The following is a 19,272-nucleotide window of genomic DNA, read 5'->3' as shown; positions in this document are numbered from 1 at the left end:
TGTGTGTTAATACCCTGCAGAGAGGTGTGTGTGTGTGTTAATACCCTGCAGAGAGGTGTGTGTGTGTGTTAATACCCTGCAGAGAGGTGTGTGTGTGTGTGTGTTAATACCCTGCAGAGAGGTGTGTGTGTGTGTGTGTTAATACCCTGCAGAGAGGTGTGTGTGTGTTAATACCCAGCAGGGAAAGACTAGCTTGTGCAGGAGCATGCCTCTTAGTGTTTATGTACACCATCAGGTCTTTGATGATCACTGTGGGCCCTGGATGCTCCGACGCACACAGCTGAAAGACATTTACAGCTGTTTAACGTGCTGTGATCTGATCTGGCAGCGTGACTCAACTCGTATGAACTGCCTGCCAACGTTAAAGCATCGTTAAACCACAAGAAGGCAGGAAGCTTCAACCTGGACATCCGTCTCTGGCTCAAACCAAAAAGCTGGGACAAAGAGGCATTTAGCCATAACGTTTGGTACTGGTTTCAGATTTTTTATTTAAAAAAATGTCCTCTAGAGTTTAATTTTTTTATAAATAAAAAAAACTTTCCTGTTGAAAATCCCAAGTATAAATACAGGAAAGCACAAACACATTAAAACACAAAATAGTGCAAACTTCAAAGGATACCTAGTCAGATGTACAACTGACTGCATTCAACTGAAATGTCTCTTCCACATTTAACCCCTCTGAATCAGAGAGGGGGTGGGGAGAAGAGCATTCAAAGAGTTGATCTGATTGATGGGAACCCTGTGATGTCATGCCCCCCCCCCCCCCTTGCTTGAGGAACAACAGAGAGCAACAGAGGAAAGGCCCGCTGGTGATGTCATGACATACATGGACCACCTATTGAGATGTACCTTTTTGTTAAAGGAAATCAGCTGTTAAATGAGGTGAAAAATGAGACTGGAGTGCCACTTTAAAATCAGGCTCGTCATGGTAGAGAGACTGCAATAATAGGGTTTTCCAGACACTTCAAGGTGCCTCCTGTCCTGTATATTAGTGCACTACTTTCGACCAAAGCCCCATGGGTCAAAAGTAGTGCACTATATATGAAAGAGTGTGCCACTTGGGATGTAGCCTCAGTATACCTATGATATACACAGCGTACACACTGGCTTCCTGTAAGGTATGGACACTGGCTTCCTGTAAGGTATGGACACTGGCTTCCTGTAAGGTATGGACACTGACTTCCTGTAAGGTATGGACACTGGCGTCCTGTAAGGTATGGACACTGGCTTCCTGTAAGGTATGGACACTGGCTTCCTGTAAGGTATGGACACTGACTTCCTGTAAGGTATGGACACTGGCTTCCTGTAAGGTATGGACACTGACTTCCTGTAAGGTATGGACACTGGCTTCCTGTAAGGTATGGACACTGGCTTCCTGTAAGGTATGGACACTGGCTTCCTGTAAGGTATGGACACTGACTTCCTGTAAGGTATGGACACTGACTTCCTGTAAGGTATGGACACTGACTTCCTGTAAGGTATGGACACTGGCTTCCTGTAAGGTATGGACACTGGCTTCCTGTAAGGTATGGACACTGACTTCCTGTAAGGTATGGACACTGACTTCCTGTAAGGTATGGACACTGACTTCCTGTAAGGTATGGACACTGGCTTCCTGTAAGGTATGGACACTGGCTTCCTGTAAGGTATGGACACTGGCTTCCTGTAAGGTATGGACACTGACTTCCTGTAAGGTATGGACACTGACTTCCTGTAAGGTATGGACACTGACTTCCTGTAAGGTATGGACACTGACTTCCTGTAAGGTATGGACACTGGCTTCCTGTAAGGTATGGACACTGACTTCCTGTAAGGTATGGACACTGACTTCCTGTAAGGTATGGACACTGGCTTCCTGTAAGGTATGGACACTGACTTCCTGTAAGGTATGGACACTGACTTCCTGTAAGGTATGGACACTGACTTCCTGTAAGGTATGGACACTGACTTCCTGTAAGGTATGGACACTGACTTCCTGTAAGGTATGGACACTGACTTCCTGTAAGGTATGGACTGCATGACTTGTCAAAAATAAACAAACAAGTAAGCTAGGGGCCAGCCTATGGTGAGCGTATTGTAGTATACACTGAGTGTACAAAACATTAGGAACACCTTCCTAATATTGAGTTGCACCCCCCTTTTGTCCTCAGAACAGCCTCAATTCATCAGGGCATGGACTCTACAAGGTGTCGACAGCGTTCCACAGGGATGCTGGTCCATGTTGACTCCAATGCTTCCCCACAGTTGTGTCAAGTTGGCTGGATGTCCTTTGGGTGGTGGACCATTCTTGATTCACACGGAAAACAGTTGAGTGTGAAAAACCCAGCAGCGTTGCAGTTCTTGACACAAACCGGTGCGCCTGGCACCTACTACCATACCCCATTCAAAGACACTTAAATATTTTGTCTTGTCCATTCACCCTCTGAATGGCACACAGACACAATCCATGTCTCACGGCTTAAAAATCCTTCTTTAACCATGTCTCCTCCTCCTTCATCTACACTGATATGAAGTGGATTTAACAGGTGACATCAATAAGGGATCATATCTTTCACCTGGATTCACCTGGTCAGACTGTGTCATGGAAAGAACAGGTGTTCCTAATGTTTTGTACACCCAGTGTTTTGTGTTCATGTTTATTACGACAGTAGGAGGGGAAAACAACTTTATGAGTATGTCTGTCAGCCCAATACAATAACCTACAGAATATATAGAGAGGACGGATGGGGAATTCAAAGGGCTGGTGGAGATCATGAACCATCCCAGAAATATAACTGATTGAGAAGGAAGCTTTATCATTTTCAAATCACAAGATTCGGTATGTTTTTTTTCGCCGCTGCACCTTAAAAACAAAAGCTTCCGTCTCCTGGTTTGAAAGACGAATGCGTGCGTGCGTGCGTGCGTGCGTGCGTGCGTGTGTGTGTGTGTGTGTGTCGTACTCAAAGCTGATTGATCGGTTGGATTTACATTACAGGCATATCAGAGGACGCCTGTGCTAAAGGATTAAAAGGACCCCTGGAATTACCAAGTAGAAATGGGGCGATTGTCTCCTCAAGGGAAACAGTCTCTGCCCTGCGCTTCAGCCTATTTCACACTACATTAACACTTTCAGACCTGGGTATTGGTTGGTGTCAATTGGTACCTAACTATTGTTCTGTGTTAACACTATTATAGGGCTAGAAAAATTACGACTGCAGGAGACTGGTGGGACGACAGTAGGATGACAGTAGGATGACAGTAGTACACTGGTAGGATGACGGTAGGATGACAGTAGTACACTGGTAGGATGACGGTAGGATGACAGTAGTACACTGGTAGGATGACGGTAGGATGACAGTAGTACACTGGTAGGATGACAGTAGTACACTGGTAGGATGACGGTAGAATGACAGTAGTACACTGGTAGGATGACGGTAGGATGACAGCAGGCCGGAGCCAGGGTTAAGGGGCTCACCTGTGGGTTGTTGGCCTCGGCCAGCTTGCACTGTCTCAGGAACAGTTTGAGGTTACCCCAGTTCATATAGGGCAGCAGTACCATAGGCTTCTCTCCTTCCTCCGTACACACATGACTGATGGGGAGCAGGTTCCTGGAGGGACAACGGGGAGGTTAATAGGAAACAGGAAGGAGAGACAGGGAGGGAAATAACACACTACTGGGGGGGCAGATAACACACTACTGGGGGGGGGGGGGGGGGGGGGGCAGATAACACACTACTGGGGGGGGGGCAGATAACACACTACTGGGGGGGGGCAGATAACACACTACTGGGGGGGGGGCAGATAACACACTACTGGGGGGGGCAGATAACACACTACTGGGGGGGGCAGATAACACACTACTGGGGGGGGGGGCAGATAACACACTACTGGGGGGGGGGGCAGATAACACACTACTGGGGGGGCAGATAACACACTACTGGGGGGGGGGGCAGATAACACACTACTGGGGGGGGCAGATAACACACTACTGGGGGGGGGGCAGATAACACACTACTGGGGGGGGGCAGATAACACACTACTGGGGGGGGGGCAGATAACACACTACTGGGGGGGGGGCAGATAACACACTACTGGGGGGGGGGGGGCAGATAACACACTACTGGGGGGGCAGATAACACACTACTGGGGGGGCAGATAACACACTACTGGGGGGGCAGATAACACACTACTGGAGGGGGAGATAACACACTACTGGGGGGGGGGGGCAGATAACACACTACTGGGGGGGCAGATAACACACTACTGGGGGGGGGCAGATACCACACTACTGGGGGGGGCAGATAACACACTACTGGGGGGGCAGATAACACACTACTGGGGGGGCAGATAACACACTACTGGGGGGGCAGATAACACACTACTGGGGGGGGGGCAGATAACACACTACTGGGGGGGGGGGCAGATAACACACTACTGGGGGGGGGGGGCAGATAACACACTACTGGGGGGGGGCAGATAACACACTACTGGGGGGGGGGGGCAGATAACACACTACTGGGGGGGCGGATAACACACTACTGGGGGGGGCGGATAACACACTACTGGGGGGCAGATAACACACTACTGGGGGGGGGGCAGATAACACACTACTGTGGGGGGCAGATAACACTACTGGGGGGGGCAGATAACACACTATTGGGGGGGGCAGATAACACACTACTGGGGGGGGGCAGATAACACACTACTGGGGGGGCAGATAACACACTACTGGGGGGGGGCAGATAACACACTACTGGGGGGGGGCAGATAACACACTACTGGGGGGGGGGCAGATAACACACTACTGGGGGGGGGCAGATAACACAATACTGGGGGGGGGCAGATAACACACTACTGGGGGGGCAGATAACACACTACTGGGGGGGCAGATAACACACTACTGGGGGGGGCAGATAACACACTACTGGGGGGGGGGGGCAGATAACACACTACTGGGGGGGGGCAGATAACACACTACTGGGGGGGGGCAGATAACACACTACTGGGGGGGGGCAGATAACACACTACTGGGGGGGGCAGATAACACACTACTGGGGGGGGCAGATAACACACTACTGGGGGGGGCAGATAACACACTACTGGGGGGGGCAGATAACACACTACTGGGGGGGGGGCAGATAACACACTACTGGGGGGGGCAGATAACACACTACTGGGGGGGGCAGATAACACACTACTGGGGGGGGGGCAGATAACACACTACTGGGGGGGGGCAGATAACACACTACTGGGGGGGGGGCAGATAACACACTACTGGGGGGGGCAGATAACACACTACTGGGGGGGGCAGATAACACACTACTGGGGGGGCAGATAACACACTACTGGGGGGGGCAGATAACACACTACTGGGGGGGGGCAGATAACACACTACTGGGGGGGCAGATAACACACTACTGGGGGGGGCAGATAACACACTACTGGGGGGGGGCAGATAACACACTACTGGGGGGGGGGGCAGATAACACACTACTGGGGGGGGCAGATAACACACTACTGGGGGGGGCAGATAACACACTACTGGGGGGGGCAGATAACACACTACTGGGGGGGGCAGATAACACACTACTGGGGGGGGGCAGATAACACACTACTGGGGGGGGGGCAGATAACACACTACTGGGGGGGCAGATAACACACTACTGGGGGGGCAGATAACACACTACTGGAGGGGGCAGATAACACACTACTGGGGGGGGGGCAGATAACACACTACTGGGGGGGGCGGGGCAGATAACACACTACTGGGGGGGCAGATAACACACTACTGGGGGGGGCAGATAACACACTACTGGGGGGGCAGATAACACACTACTGGGGGGGGCAGATAACACACTACTGGGGGGGGGCAGATAACACACTACTGGGGGGGGGGCAGATAACACACTACTGGGGGGGGGGCAGATAACACACTACTGGGGGGGGCAGATAACACACTACTGGGGGGGGCAGATAACACACTACTGGGGGGGGGCAGATAACACACTACTGGGGGGGGCAGATAACACACTACTGGGGGGGGGCAGATAACACACTACTGGGGGGGGCAGATAACACACTACTGGGGGGGGGCAGATAACACACTACTGGGGGGGGGGCAGATAACACACTACTGGGGGGGGGCAGATAACACACTACTGGGGGGGGGCAGATAACACACTACTGGGGGGGGGCAGATAACACACTACTGGGGGGGGCAGATAACACACTACTGGGGGGGGGCAGATAACACACTACTGGGGGGGGGCAGATAACACACTACTGGGGGGGGGCAGATAACACACTACTGGGGGGGGGGCAGATAACACACTACTGGGGGGGGCAGATGACACACTACTGGGGGGGGGGCAGATAACACACTACTGGGGGGGGGGCAGATAACACACTACTGGGGGGGGCAGATAACACACTACTGGGGGGGGGCAGATAACACACTACTGGGGGGGGGCAGATAACACACTACTGGGGGGGGGCAGATAACACACTACTGGGGGGGGCAGATAACACACTACTGGGGGGGGGCAGATAACACACTACTGGGGGGGGGCAGATAACACACTACTGGGGGGGGCAGATAACACACTACTGGGGGGGGGGCAGATAACACACTACTGGGGGGGGGGCAGATAACACACTACTGGGGGGGGGGCAGATAACACACTACTGGGGGGGGGAGCAGATACACTACTGGGGGGGGGGCAGATAACACACTACTGGGGGGGGGGCAGATAACACACTACTGGGGGGGGGGGCAGATAACACACTACTGGGGGGGGGGCAGATAACACACTACTGGGGGGGCAGATAACACACTACTGGGGGGGGGCAGATAACACACTACTGGGGGGGGGGCAGATAACACACTACTGGGGGGGGGCAGATAACACACTACTGGGGGGGGGCAGATAACACACTACTGGGGGGGGGGCAGATAACACACTACTGGGGGGGGGCAGATAACACACTACTGGGGGGGGCAGATAACACACTACTGGGGGGGGGGCAGATAACACACTACTGGGGGGGGGGGCAGATAACACACTACTGGGGGGGGGCAGATAACACACTACTGGGGGGAGGCAGATAACACACTACTGGGGGGGGGGCAGATAACACACTACTGGGGGGGGGGCAGATAACACACTACTGGGGGGGGCAGATAACACACTACTGGGGGGGCAGATAACACACTACTGGGGGGGGGGCAGATAACACACTACTGGGGGGGGGCAGATAACACACTACTGGGGGGGGCAGATAACACACTACTGGGGGGGGGGGCAGATAACACACTACTGGGGGGGGGGCAGATAACACACTACTGGGGGGGGGGCAGATAACACACTACTGGGGGGGGCAGATAACACACTACTGGGGGGGGCAGATAACACACTACTGGGGGGGCAGATAACACACTACTGGGGGGGGGGCAGATAACACACTACTGGGGGGGGGCAGATAACACACTACTGGGGGGGGGGCAGATAACACACTACTGGGGGGGGGGCAGATAACACACTACTGGGGGGGGGGCAGATAACACACTACTGGGGGGGGGGCAGATAACACACTACTGGGGGGGGCAGATAACACACTACTGGGGGGGGCAGATAACACACTACTGGGGGGGGGCAGATAACACACTACTGGGGGGGGCAGATAACACACTACTGGGGGGGGGGCAGATAACACACTACTGGGGGGGGGCAGATGACACACTACTGGGGGGAGGGGGGGCAGATGACACACTACTAAAATGTATGGACACTTAATTGATCCAGGTGTGTGTCATTAACATAAACATCACATTTGGAAGAGACACCTGTTGAATCCAGTAATCTATCGAGCCAGGTTAAAAATGGAAATGTGTTTACTGGCTTTCCCAACACCCCCAGAGAAACACATAATAACATCAACAACAATAATAATAATAATAATAATACAGAATGTAAGTGAGTTTTGGAAAATAGCCTGTGTCTCAGGACAGTAACTTCACTGAGTTGGGCCTAAATTCTGTGGAAGAATGGTGAGGTTTTAAAACGTAAAGCACTTTTGATTTACATTGTGTCACATAGGAGGGAATTCTGGGAAGATTAGTTGTGATGTTTCTGTGTGACTGACCCAAAATTAAGGAAATCTTTGACTATGTACAGACTCAGTGAGCATAGCCTTGCTATTGAGAAAGGCCGCCGTAGGCAGACCTGTCTCTCAAGAGAAGACAGACTATGTGCAACAATGCCCACAAAATGAGGTGGAAACTGAGCTGCACTTCCTAACCTCCTGCCAAATGTATGACCATATTAGAGACACATATTTCCCTCAGATTACACAGATCCACAAAGAATTTGAAAAACAAACCCAATTTTGATAAACTCCCATATCTACTGTGTGAAATACCACAGTGTTCCATCACAGCAGCAAGATGTGACCTGTTGCCACAAGAAAAGGTCAACCAGTGAAGAACAAACACCATTGTAAATACAACCCATATTTATGCTTATTTATTTTCCCTTTTGTACTTTAACTATTTGTACATCGTTACAACACCGTATATAGACATACTATGACATTTGTAATGTCTTTATTATTTTGGAACTTCTGTGAGTGTAATGTTTACTGTTCATTTGTATTGTTTATTTCCCTTCTGATTATTATCCATTTCACTGTAAACATATGTTTCCCATGCCAATAAAGCTTGTTAAATGTAAATTAAGAAGGAAGCTTCTTGGAGAGCACTGTGACCAGCTGACCTCAGGAAAGGAAAGAGGAAGGTGTGGGCCCAGCTGGAGGAACTGACAAAACGTTCACAGAATCACACACGTGGGGCTGTGACGGTCATAGGATACGGGTGTAACTGATGGTTGTGGATAAAGACCGTCATGGAAGAAAAAAAATATAACAGTCAAAACAGTTTAACATATGGCTACATTCATTTTAGGATGTTTTTTTATTTTATTACCTTTATTTTAATGTGTATAAAACTTGACCTAACAGCAGGAGTGTTTACTGATCATTCTAACTTAGTCTATTAAACATTCTACATCTCCTCCTCTTTCCAACTGGCCTATGATGCTCCAGCAGCTATCTGCTAGCTGAGTGAGGGCTGGTAGGGGATGCAGAGAGAAGCAGGTGAGTGAGGACTGGTAGGGGATGCAGAGAGAAGCAGGTGAGCGAGGGCTGGTAGGGGATGCAGATAGAAGCAGGTGAGCGAGTGCTGGTAGGGGATGCAGAGAGAAGCAGGTGAGCGAGGGCTGGTAGGGGATGCAGAGAGAAGCAGGTGAGCGAGGGCTGGTAGGGGATGCAGATAGAAGCAGGTGAGCGAGTGCTGGTAGGGGATGCAGAGAGGAGCAGGTGAGTGAGGGCTGGTAGGGGATGCAGAGAGAAGCAGGTGAGTGAGGGCTGGTAGGGGATGCAGAGAGAAGCAGGTGAGCGAGGGCTGGTAGGGGATGCAGAGAGAAGCAGGTGAGTGAGGGCTGGTAGGGGATGCAGAGAGAAGCAGGTGAGCGAGGGCTGATAGGGGACGCAGAGAGAAGCAGGTGAGCGAGGGCTGGTAGGGGACGCAGAGAGAAGGAGGTGAGCGAGGGCTGGTAGGGGATGCAGAGAGAAGCAGGTGAGCGAGGGCTGGTAGGGGACGCAGAGAGAAGCAGGTGAGCGAGGGCTGGTAGGGGATGCAGAGAGAAGCAGGTGAGTGAGGGCTGGTAGGGGATGCAGAGAGAAGCAGGTGAGCGAGGGCTGATAGGGGACGCAGAGAGAAGCAGGTGAGCGAGGGCTGGTAGGGGACGCAGAGAGAAGCAGGTGAGTGAGGGCTGGTAGGGGATGCAGAGAGAAGCAGGTGTGTGAGGGCTGGTAGCGGACGCAGAGAGAAGCAGGTGAGTGAGGGCTGGTAGGGGATGCAGAGAGAAGCAGGTGAGTGAGGGCTGGTAGGGGATGCAGAGAGAAGCAGGCGAGTGAGGGCTGGTAGGGGATGCAGAGAGAAGCAGGTGTGTGAGGGCTGGTAGCGGACGCAGAGAGAAGCAGGTGAGTGAGGGCTGGTAGGGGTTGCTAAGTGGATATGATTGGACCTGCTCATACAAGAGACTAGTGGCAGTTGCTTAAATTCAACTGAATGTAACAACAAAACGGACTTTATAATCATTATAGCAGGCGCCAGCAGGGCTGAAAAAGTCGATACTATCATATAAACTGTACTACGCTATACTAAAATGTTCATAAGTACCGTGATATTTTGGTACTGTGATATTGCCGTGGTACCGGTATACCGTGCAACACTACAATAGACATTAGAGAAAAAAAAGACTCCATTGCATGAGTCACATCAGTTAACATAATTTAAACTAACATTCTACATTACCACGGAAATTATTGCATCACAATACCAGGCAGCCATTGAGAGTGAACCCCTGGGTTTTACCCAATCAAATTGCCAGGATTAGAGGTTCCAAGCCCTTTTGTTTTCATTCTATTTCTGTGTGCTGCTGCTGCTGCATTGTGGGGAAGGTGTTGTGGGAAGTGTGTGTGTCTTTTTATTTTCTTTGACATGTTCCAGTCATAGTAGACCAGCAGACAGTGTTTTTTTTTTTTTTTCACAGAACGAGGAACAACCAAAGAGAACAGTATGTGATCTTTAATGTGGGAAGCCTATGACACTCTCAACGGGTTACCATGGTAGCGCCTAATTCAAGGAAGCTACAGTGCCTTGCGAAAGTATTCGGCCCCCTTGAACTTTTCAACCTTTTGCCACATTTCAGGCTTCAAACATAAAGATATAAAACTGTAATTTTTTGTGAAGAATCAACAACAAGTGGGACACAATTATTTTTTGGATATTTCAAACTTTTTTAACAAAGAAAAAACTGAAAAATTGGCCGTGCAAAATTATTCAGCCCCTTTACTTTCAGTGCAGCAAACTCTCTCCAGAAGTTCAGTGAGGATCTCTGAATGATCCATTGTTGACCTAAATGACTAATGATGATAAATAGAATCCACCTGTGTGTAATCAAGTCTCCGTATAAATGCACCTGCTCTGTGATAGTCTCAGAGGTCCGTTTAAAGCGCAGAGAGCATCATGAAGAACAAGGAACACACCAGGCAGGTCCGAGATACTGTTGTGGAGAAGTTTAAAGCCGGATTTGGATACAAAAAGAAACATCCCAAGGAGCACTGTGCAAGCGATAATATTGAAATGGAAGGAGTATCAGACCACTGCAAATCTACGAAGACCCGGCCGTCCCTCTAAACTTTCAGCTCATACAAGGAGAAGACTGATCAGAGATGCAGCCAAGAGGCCCATGATCACTCTGGATGAACTGCAGAGATCTACAGCTGAGGTGGGAGACTCTGTCCATAGGACAACAATCAGTCGTATACTGCACAAATCTGGCCTTTATGGAAGAGTGGCAAGAAGAAACCAATTTCTTAAAGATATCCATAAAAAGTGTTGTTTAAAGTTTGCCACTAGCCACCTGGGAGACACACCAAACATGTGGAAGAAGGTGCTCTGGTCAGATTAAACCAAAATCGAACATTTTGGCAACAATGTAAAACGTTATGTTTGGCGTAAAAGCAACACAGCTCATCACCCTGAACACACATCCCCACTGTCAAACATGGTGGTGGCAGCATCATGGTTTGGGCCTGCTTTTCTTCAGCAGGGGCAGGGAAGATGGTTAAAATTGATGGGAAGATGGATGGAGCCAAATACAGGACCATTCTGGAAGAAAACCTGATGGAGTCTGCAAAAGACCTGAGACTGGGACGGAGATTTGTCTTCCAACAAGACAATGATCCAAAACATAAAGCAAAATCTACAATGGAATGGTTCACAAATAAACATATCCAGGTGTTAGAATGGCCAAGTCAAAGTCCAGACCTGAATCCAATCGAGAATCTGTGGAAAGAACTGAAAACTGCTGTTCACAAACGCTCTCCATCCAACCTCACTGAGCTCGAGCTGTTTTGCAAGGAGGAATGGGCAAAAATTTCAGTCTCTCGATGTGCAAAACTGATAGAGACATACCCCAAGCGACTTACAGCTGTAATCGCAGCAAAAGGTGGCGCTACAAAGTATTAACTTAAGGGGGTTGAATAATTTTGCACGCCCAATTTTTCAGTTTTTTATTTGTTAAAAAAGTTTGAAATATCCAATAAATTTCGTTCCACTTCATAATTGTGTCCCACTTGTTGTTGATTCTTCACAAAAAATTACAGTTTTATATCTTTATGTTTGAAGCCTGAAATGTGGCAAAAGGTCGAAAAGTTCAAGGGGGCCGAATACTTTCGCAAGGCACTGTATATTGTTTACCTTCCTGTTTGAAGACCACGTTGGAAACAAATCTTTCAATAAAAAATATAAATAATCCAAAAACTTATTAAAAACAAATCCTAACCTTTTTTTTTTTACCCAAATAAATTATATTAAATTCAACCAATCAGTATCCAGGATCCAAACTACCCGTTTTATTATAATGCCATCTTTAGTGTGGGGAAATCTAGTAGGAGGTAGTGGTTTCCAGTACAGGGGAAAGTTGGTTGTTATGACCATAGCATTAGAATGAATGTGTGGGATGATGACAGTCATTGCTGAGCAGACAGCTGAAAGACAGTGGAATCATTGCATAACACACTGACTTCCCGTAAGGTATGGACTGCGTGTGCCTTGTCTGGTCATGCATGACATGTCAAAATAAACAAACAAGGAAGCTAGGGGCCAGCCTATGGTGAGTGTATTTGTAGTATACAATGGGGCTGCAGGTAGCCTAGTGGTTAGAGCATTGGGCGAGTAACCGGAAGGTTGCTGGATCGAATCCCCGAGCTGACAAGGTAAAAATCTGTCGTTCTTCCCCTGAACAAGGCAGTTAACCTACTGTTCCTAGGCCGTAATTGTAAACTAGAAAGTGTTCTTAACCGACTTGCCTAGTTAAATAAAGGTTATATATAACCGTTAATCTCTCGCGGGAATTCCATTAATGGTCCGTATGTAGCCAAACGTAGCTGCTGCTCATTCCGTTTGCTCAAAAATTGATAAATGGTTAAAACAAGTACATATACCAGCTCTACTTGTAGTATTGCTACTACCAGCAGTACTACACCTGTCGACGACACAAGTTGTCCAATGCTAGTAATATCAGTAATATCATAAAAGACAGCACTGAGCAGCCGTCTTCATCGACCTGGCCAAGGCTTTCGATTCTGTCAATCACTGCATTCTTATTGGCAGACTCAACAGCCTTGGTTTCTCAAATGACTGCCTCACCTGGGTGTCAAATCGGAGGGCTTGTTGTCCGGACCTCTGGCAGTCTCTATGGGGGTGCCACAGGGTTCAATTCTCGGGCCGACTCTTTTCTCTGTATACATCAATGATGTCGATCTTGCTGCTGGGTGATTCTCTGAACCACCTCTACGCAGACGACACCATTCTGTATACATCTGGCCCTTCTTTGGACACTGTGTTAACAAACCTCCAAACGAGCTTCAATGCCATACAATACTCCTTCCGTGGCCTCCAACTGCTTTTAAATGCTAGTAAAACTAAATGCATGCTCTTCAACCGAGCGCTGCCTGCACCTGCCCGCCCGACTAGCATCACTAATCTGGACGGTTCTGACCTAGAATATGTGGACAACTACAAATACCTAGGTGTCTGATTAGACTGTAAACTCTCCTTCCAGACCCACATTAAGCATCTCCAATCCAAAATTAAATCTAAAATCGGCTTCCTATTTCGCAACAAAGCCTCCTTCACTCATGCTGCCAAACATACCCTCATAAAACTGACCATCCTACCGATCCTCAACTTCGGCGATGTCATTTACAAAATAGCCTCCAACACTCTACTCAGCAAATTGGATGCAGTCTATCACAGTGCCATCCATTTTGTCACCAAAGCCACATATACTACCCACCACTGCGACCTGAATGCTCTCGTTGGCTGGCCCTCGCTTCATACTCGTCGCCAAACCCACTGGCTCCAGGTCATCTATAAGTCTTTACTAGGTAAAGCCCCGCCTTATCTCAGCTCACTGGTCACCATAGCAGCACCCACCCGTAGCACGCGTTCCAGCAGGTATATTTCCCTGGTCATCCCCAAAGCCAACACTTCCTTTGGCCGCCTTTCCATTCCAGTTCTCTGCTGTCAATGACTGGAACGAACTGCAAAAATCACTGAAGCTGGAGACTCATATCTCCCTATCTAACTTTAAGCATCAGCTGTCAGAGCAGCTTACCGATCACTGTACCTGTACACAGCCCATCTGTAAATAGCCCATCCAACTACCTCATCCCCATGTTGTTATTTATCTTCTTGCTCTTTTTCACCCCAGTATCTCTTCTTACACATCATCATCTGCACATCTATCACTCCAGTATTAATGCTAAATTGTAATTATTGCACCTCTATGGCCTATTTAATGCCTTACCTCCCTAATCTTCTACATTTACACACACTGTATGTAGATTTTTGTAATGTGTTATTGACTGTACATTTGTTTATCTGTAATTCTGTGTTGTTTTTGTCACATGCATATATATATATATATATATATATATATATATATATATATATATATATATATATATATATATATATTTTTTTTTTTAAAGTAATCCTACATTTGTTGTCATCCCAGCTAGCATGGACACTGACAGTTGTGAATCTGATGCAGCCGAAGAGCTACTGCCCCCCTTACCCGGGGAAAGCACCGAACAGACAGGGACACTGGACCATCGAAGAGGTGCAAATATGAAGAGAACTACATTGATTTGGGGTTCACTTATATTGGGATTAGTGCCTTTCCTCAGCCACAGTGTGTTTATATGTGCAAAAGTACTATCTCACAACTCAATTAAACCTTCACTCTTGCGCAGATATTTAGGGTGTAAACATGTCAATTTGGAAAATAAGCCACGGGAGTTTTTTGAGCGAGAATTAAGACAACTTTCGAGTAGTAAGACATGTATAAAAGCAACAGATACCATTAATAAGAAGGGGCTAGAAGCGTCTTATATGGTGAGCTACCGAGTGGCTAGGACAGGCAAGCCCCATACTATTGTGGAGGACTTAATTGTTCCTGCTGCCGCGGATATGGCTGGGACTATGCTGGAGGAAAAGGCCCCAAGAAACTATACAGACAATGCCTTCATCAAACAACACTGTTTCACGACGCATCAGTGACATGGCAGGAGATGTTTTGAAAAAAGTACTGCTTCGCATACAAGCCAGTGAACACTTTTACAACATACAGAAGTGTGCTGGTTATCAAGGGGCAAAGTATTGACACGTTTTTTAATTTTTTAAATTGAGAGACGAGCTTAAAGTTTTCTTTACTGACCATAATTTTCACTTGTCTGACGACTTGCATGATGACGAGTTTCTCACACGACTGACCTATCTGGGTGATGTTTTTTCTCACCTGAATGATCTGAATCTAGGATTACAGGGACTCTCCGCAACTATATTCAATGTGCGGGACAAAATTGAGGCTATGATTAAGAAGTTGGTGCTCTTCTCTGTCTGTATTAACAAGGACAACACACAGGTCTTTCCATCATTGTATGATTATTTTGTGTGCAAATGAACTCAAGCTTACGGACAATGTCAAATATGACAAAGCGAAGCACCTGAGTGAGCTGGGTGCGCAATTACGCAGGTATTTTACCAAAACGGATGATAAACAACTGGATTCGTTATCCCTTTCATGCCCTGCCTCCAGTCCACTTACCGATATCTGAACAAGAGAGCCTCATCGAAATCGCAACAAGCTGTTCTGTGAAAATTTAATTTAATTCAGAAGCCACTGCCAGATTTCTGGATAGGGCTGCGCTCAGAGTATCCTGCCTTGGCAAATCCTGCTGTTAAGACACTGATGCCCTTTGCAACCACATACCTATGTGAGAGTGGATTCTCGGCCCTCACTAGCATGAAAACTAAATACAGGTACAGACTGTGTGGAAAATGATTTAAGACTGAGATTCTCTCCAATACAACCCAACATTGCAGAATTATGTGCATCCTTTCAAGCGCACCATTCTCATTAACCTGTGAGTTATTCACAATTTTTGATGAACAAGTAAGGTTTTATATGTAAGATGGTTAAATAAAGAGCAAAATTATTGATTATTATTATATTATTATTTGTGCCCTGGTCTATAAGAGTTCTTTGTCACTTCCCACGAGCCGGGTTGTGACAAAAGCTCACACTCATTCTTATGTTTAATAAATGTATCGTATAGTGTGTGTGTGTGTGTGTGTGTGTGTGTGGCAGGCTTACAATGATGGCAAAAAACTATATTTGAGAGTGCGCTGACCCTGGTGCTAGAGGGGGTACAGCTGGAGGTTGAATGTTTGAAGTGGTACGGGACTATAAAAAGTTTGGGATCCACTGGTCTATGGTATAGAAAGAGCAGGTGTACTGTGATTTCAGGTATCCATCTGATCTTGTTGTGACGATTTGATCCGATTGATTGATTACCTGTGATGAAGTCCTCGTAGTTTACAGCTCTCCGTAAGCATCATGGTCACCTGCACCTCAGATGCATGCTCTAATGAACGAGAGAAGAGAGTGAAAAGAGAGAAGGAAGGACAAAAGGAGAAGACGAGAGACTCAAGTTTAGTAGTAGAAATTCCACAGAGTATAAATCTGGGGATACGTTGAGGGTTTTTAAAGAACACCCAAAACGTAAGTTTTTTGGAAAGCAACCGCAGTAAACCACACAGCAGATCACTGCTATAAGAACGGTCTAAACCTTCTCGGCTGAGCCATGAACATTCCTCCTGACCAAATCTAACACAAATAGAAGAATTTAAAAGAAAAAAAAGGTGTCACGTCACAGTCTAACAGCCCTCTCGACAACACCATTCCATATTCTCCTAGAACGGCACCAGTCAGTGCTTTCCTGTGAGCGTTATATCATCTTTAGTTGGAAACACCGAGACGCTCGATTGACCCTTGCCAAGCTGCACAGAGGCCCAGACCTGGGTTCTGTCAGTATTTACAATCTTTCAATACATTTCCCAATTTGGCTCTAGTCTGCCTGAAGTGTCAGAGGGGCGGGGTTTGAATCCCTTATTCTATTGGTTCCATTGTGCCAGCTAAGTTCAATAAAGCCCAGATAAAAGTATTTGAAGTGATTTTGAATACTATTCGAACCCATATCTGCAGAGGGCCGTGTTTAAATCTGGGAGAGAGGGAGTGGCCCCCTTGGGTAGCAGGCATGCTTTCTGCTCTCGGGGCCTGCTGGGAGGAAGAGGAGGACAAAGCAGGACCCGGGTATGGTTGCATGGGGGTGGGCACAGTGTCCATGGTCTAGTACCCACCCTGGATAAACATGGAATTGCTAGAGGAGCTAGAGGGCAAAGGTCAGCTAGGAGGGACACGTGAACCTGAGGTGGTCTGTGGGAAAGAGAGACTGTGTGGACTGTGGGATAAGGTGATGTGTGTTTGGTGGGAAATTCAACCCATCAGCTAGTATAGAGGTAAGACAGACATAGACAGGGGAATGGATGGGTTGCAGACAGGGGAATGAATGGGTTGCAGACAGTGACAGGGGAATGGATGGGTTGCAGACAGGGGAATGAATGGGTTGCAGACAGGGGAATGGATGGGTTGTAGACAGGGGAATGAATGGGTTGCAGACAGGGGAATGAATGGGTTGCAGACAGTGACAGGGGAATGGATGGGTTGCAGACAGTGACAGGGGAATGGATGGGTTGCAGACAGGGGAATGGATGGGTTGCAGACAGGCGGGAATGGATGGGTTGCAGACAGTGACAGGGGAATGGATGGGTTGCAGACAGGGGAATGAATGGGTTGCAGACAGGGGAATGGATGGGTTGCAGACAGTGACAGGGGAATGGATGGGTTGCAGACAGGGGAATGAATGTGTTGCAGACAGTGACAGGGGAATGAATGGGTTGCAGACAGGGGAATGAATGGGTTGCAGACAGTGACAGGGGAATGGATGGGTTGCAGACAGGGGAATGGATGGGTTGCAGACAGGGGAATGGATGGGTTGCAGACAGGGGAATGGATGGGTTGCAGACAGGGGAATGGATGGGTTGCAGACAGGGGAATGAATGGGTTGCAGACAGGGGAATGAATGGGTTGCAGACAGGGGAATGGATGGGTTGCAGACAGGGGAATGGATGGGTTGCAGACAGGGGAATGGATGGGTTGCAGACAGGGGAATGGATGGGTTGCAGACAGGGGAATGGATGGGTTGCAGACAGTGACAGGGGAATGGATGGGTTGCAGACAGTGACAGGGGAATGGATGGGTTGCAGACAGTGACAGGGGAATGGATGGGTTGCAGACAGGGAATTGGATGGGTTGCAGACAGGGGAATGGATGGGTTGCAGACAGGGGAATGGATGGGTTGCAGACAGGGGAATTGGATGGGTTGCAGACAGGGGAATGGATGGGTTGCAGACAGGGGAATAGATGGGTTGCAGACAGGGGAATGGATGGGTTGCAGACAGGGGAATGGATGGGTTGCAGACAGTGACAGGGGAATGGATGGGTTGCAGACAGGGGAATGGATGGGTTGCAGACAGGGGAATGGATGGGTTGCAGACAGTGACAGGGGAATGAATGGGTTGCAGACAGGGGAATGAATGGGTTGCAGACAGGGGAATGAATGGGTTGCAGACAGGGGAATGAATGGGTTGCAGACAGTGACAGGGGAATGGATGGGTTGCAGACAGGGGAATGGATGGGTTGCAGACAGGGGAATGAATGGGTTGCAGACAGTGACAGGGGAATGGATGGGTTGCAGACAGGGGAATGGATGGGTTGCAGACAGTGACAGGGGAATGGATGGGTTGCAGACAGGGGAATGAATGGGTTGCAGACAGTGACAGGGGAATGAATGGGTTGCAGACAGGGGAATGGATGGGTTGCAGACAGTGGAATGAATGGGTTGCAGACAGGGGAATGAATGGGTTGCAGACAGTGACAGGGGAATGGTTGGTTTGCAGACATCGGAATGGATGGGTTGCAGACAGTGACAGGGGAATGAATGGGTTGCAGACAGGGGAATGAATGGGTTGCAGACAGTGACGAGGGAATGGATGGGTTGCAGACAGTGATGAGGGAATGGATGGGTTGCAGACAGTGATGAGGGAATGAATGGCTGCGTACCTTTTACAGTCTTCACAAAGCACTGCTTCTCCTTGGCCGGGTCCTTCTCGTCCAACAGAACACCATGGAAAATGCGGCCAAACGTTCCTGTGAAAGAAAGAACAGCACATCTTTTATTAGAGGAAAAGGTCCTCTATAA

General features: G+C 48.4%; 1 protein-coding gene across 2 annotated transcripts in view; it reads right to left on the bottom strand.

Annotated features, from left to right (window-relative positions):
• The window catches only part of LOC106574121 (tyrosine-protein kinase RYK), a 144,338-nt gene that overhangs the window by 16,659 nt on the left and 108,407 nt on the right, over positions 1-19,272 (bottom strand). For both annotated transcript variants that reach the window (XM_014149734.3, XM_014149735.3), the window contains 3 exons: positions 19,134-19,220; positions 16,467-16,536; positions 3,455-3,587 (listed from right to left, as the gene is read on the bottom strand). In XM_014149734.3, the coding sequence (XP_014005209.1) occupies positions 3,455-3,587; positions 16,467-16,536; positions 19,134-19,220 (290 nt within the window). The remainder of the gene's footprint in view (positions 1-3,454; positions 3,588-16,466; positions 16,537-19,133; positions 19,221-19,272) is intronic.

This window comes from Salmo salar, chromosome 16, assembly GCF_965601325.2.
Source record: "Salmo salar chromosome 16, fSalSal1, whole genome shotgun sequence".
NCBI lineage: Eukaryota > Metazoa > Chordata > Actinopteri > Salmoniformes > Salmonidae > Salmo > Salmo salar.
Note: the sequence above shows the minus strand (reverse complement) of the source record. Positions and strands in the feature narration are given on the sequence as shown.